We start from the raw sequence: 2500 nt of genomic DNA on the forward strand, positions 1-2500 counted from the left end.
ACTGTCTGTGTTGTTGTGTTCTCCAGGGCTTCCAGAAGCTAAAGCAGACTGTCTGTGTTGTTGTGTTCTCCAGGGCTTCCAGAAGCTAAAGCAGACTGTCTGTGTTGTTGTGTTCTCCAGGGCTTCCAGAAGCTAAAGCAGACGGCTCATGAATGTCAAGCAGCTCAGCTGAAGAAGCTCAGAGAGACCTGTGAAAAGTAAGAACTACTAGCTTCCTGTACACATGGACGCAGGTCAAAGGTTAAACCACATGTGTTGTTTGTGTAGTAAAGTATTTTAGCTCACGATTAAACAGCACAAAGTAACAATTAGTAAAAGAAAACATCTTATTAAAGGGGAACTTCACCAAAAATCTTTATTGAGATCAAATTAGTTTGAATATGGCCACCAGTGATGTCATCAGGGACATTGAATCAATGTGTTGTGTTAATTACAGCTCAATGACATGATAAAGTTGCAGTCCCTGTATGTTTTTCATCTACATCATTTCATGGTGCTGTAATTAACGCAACACAAGGATTAAATGTCCCAGGTGACATCACTGGTGGCCAACTGTTTCGAGTTTTTGGACGTGTCTGAGATTATGTGCAGAATAAATCGGCATTGTTTTCTGGTGTGAAGTGCCCCTTGTAAAGGCCCAATCCGTGATCCAAATGTAAAGATTAAAACTGCGTTGGAGTGAAACACTGCAGTGAAACGGATCAATATTATGATTGACGACTGGGGTGAAGAAAAGTCTATAAGCATTGCTTTCCGGCCACAAATCAAACTCTCCAATAATGTAAGTGAATGTACGGCATAACACTTCACCTCACAGCGCGCTCTGTCAGTGCAGCGTGTTCTATCGATTAGCGATCGCTGCCACATCGGAGCCGGCGTAGTTCGGGGGGTTATTAGTGTGTAGTCTTCTCTCATTCAAGCCGCTTGTCATCATCACAGTCCTGCTGGGCCTCGACTCGGGCGCCCGCGGTCATAACAGCAGGGCATTGTCGGTCTCGGCGCATAACATGCATGACTAATGTACACATATTATGCTCGGCGACAGGCATCATACCTAGATACAGGGACGCAGGAAGGGGGGGTGCGGGGGGGGCTGCAGCACCCCCTCTCAATTATTGCAAAAAAATATATATATATATATAATTTTTTTTATTTTAATTTTTTTATGACAGTATTTATATATTTGTATATACTGTAACTGTATAACTGTAACACTGTATATTATAAGTTTATCCTGCTCAAAGCACGTCACCATTTTAATATTGTGTGTATTGAGCCGTACTGTATTGTAGCCATTCTCCAATCTGTTAAATAAAGTTTTCATTCATTCATTACACTACTGTATGTACACAATCATACGTGTAAAACCGAGTAGATTTTCGAGTGATGACAGACTGTCACAGACTGATTGAATGACAGGTGAAACAACTAATTGTATTCACCTCCCGTCTCCCGCCCTTCCCACGCGCCACGAACCACTGAGCTACTGTGATACAGTGCTTGCGCAGTCAGTCGATTTGAGCTAGTAGTCAGACTTTGCTAGCACAGAATATCTCACTCACAGAAAAGAAAAATATCAGATTTATTTTCTAAACGTCCCGCCGGTCCCAGTGACAGTCCCACTAAATCTGATAAACGTCAGAGAGAGACAGAGACGACAGGTTCAGCCTCAGCATCAGGTATTGAAGAGTTAACTGAGTCTGTTCCCCTATACCCCCCCTCGGGCGCCAGGGGCTTCCACTGAGGGGTGATGCAAATAGGGATGGGGTGTTATGGCAGCTCATGATGGAAAGAGTGCGCACCGAGTCTGATCCCGAGTTGAAGAATTGGCTCCAAAAGAGAGACAACTGGATGTCCAACAACATCCAAAACAAAATCTTACAGCTGCTTGCCCATGATATTCAGCGACAAATTAGAGGCAAAGCATCCAAAAGCCCAATCTTTGGCTTGAGCGCTGACGGAACCACTGATGTCACTCACTGGAAAAGAACAATTCTCGTGTAATATACAGTTCGCCGATGACAACTTGGAAGCTCAGAACTTCTTTTGGGGTTTTTACAATGCCCGGCCCAGACACAACAGCCGAGACGCTGTTTTTGTGTATAAAATACTTTTACGCCTCGACCTGCCCATGGAGAGGCTGATAGGATACTGTTTTGACGGGGCCAGCAACATGTCTGGGGGGTACAGGCTAGACCAGGGGTTCCCAAACTTTTCAGGCCGCGACCCAAAAAAAACGGTGTCAGAGAGCCGCGACCCCCACTATTATAGGAGGTAAAAAAAAATATTTTAAATGGAAATGTATGGTTGAAACATGCAAACGTTCAAACGTACACACACTAATAAGCATTGGAGGCTTTGAACCAGGGCCGGACTGGGGAAATCATTCAGGCCAGGAAATATAGCCCCAGTCAGGCCACTTTTTAAGCAGGGGGTCTGGGGGTCCCCCACCAGGATTTTTTTTGTTACAAAGACTTAATTTCCTGCATTCTGGTGCAGG

General features: G+C 44.4%; 1 protein-coding gene across 2 annotated transcripts in view; it reads left to right on the forward strand.

Moving 5' to 3' along the window:
• plcb3 (phospholipase C, beta 3 (phosphatidylinositol-specific)) overlaps positions 1 to 2500 on the forward strand; it is a 66090-nt gene that overhangs the window by 57165 nt on the left and 6425 nt on the right. For both annotated transcript variants that reach the window (XR_014619844.1, XM_084317451.1), the window contains exon 18: positions 121 to 197. Coding sequence is in view for 1 of the 2 variants with exons in the window: in XM_084317451.1 (XP_084173577.1) it covers positions 121 to 197 (77 nt within the window). In the remaining variant the exon portion in view is untranslated. The remainder of the gene's footprint in view (positions 1 to 120; positions 198 to 2500) is intronic.

The sequence above is a fragment of the Notolepis coatsorum genome (genome assembly GCF_963971535.1).
Source record: "Notolepis coatsorum genome assembly, chromosome: 1".
NCBI lineage: Eukaryota > Metazoa > Chordata > Actinopteri > Aulopiformes > Paralepididae > Notolepis > Notolepis coatsorum.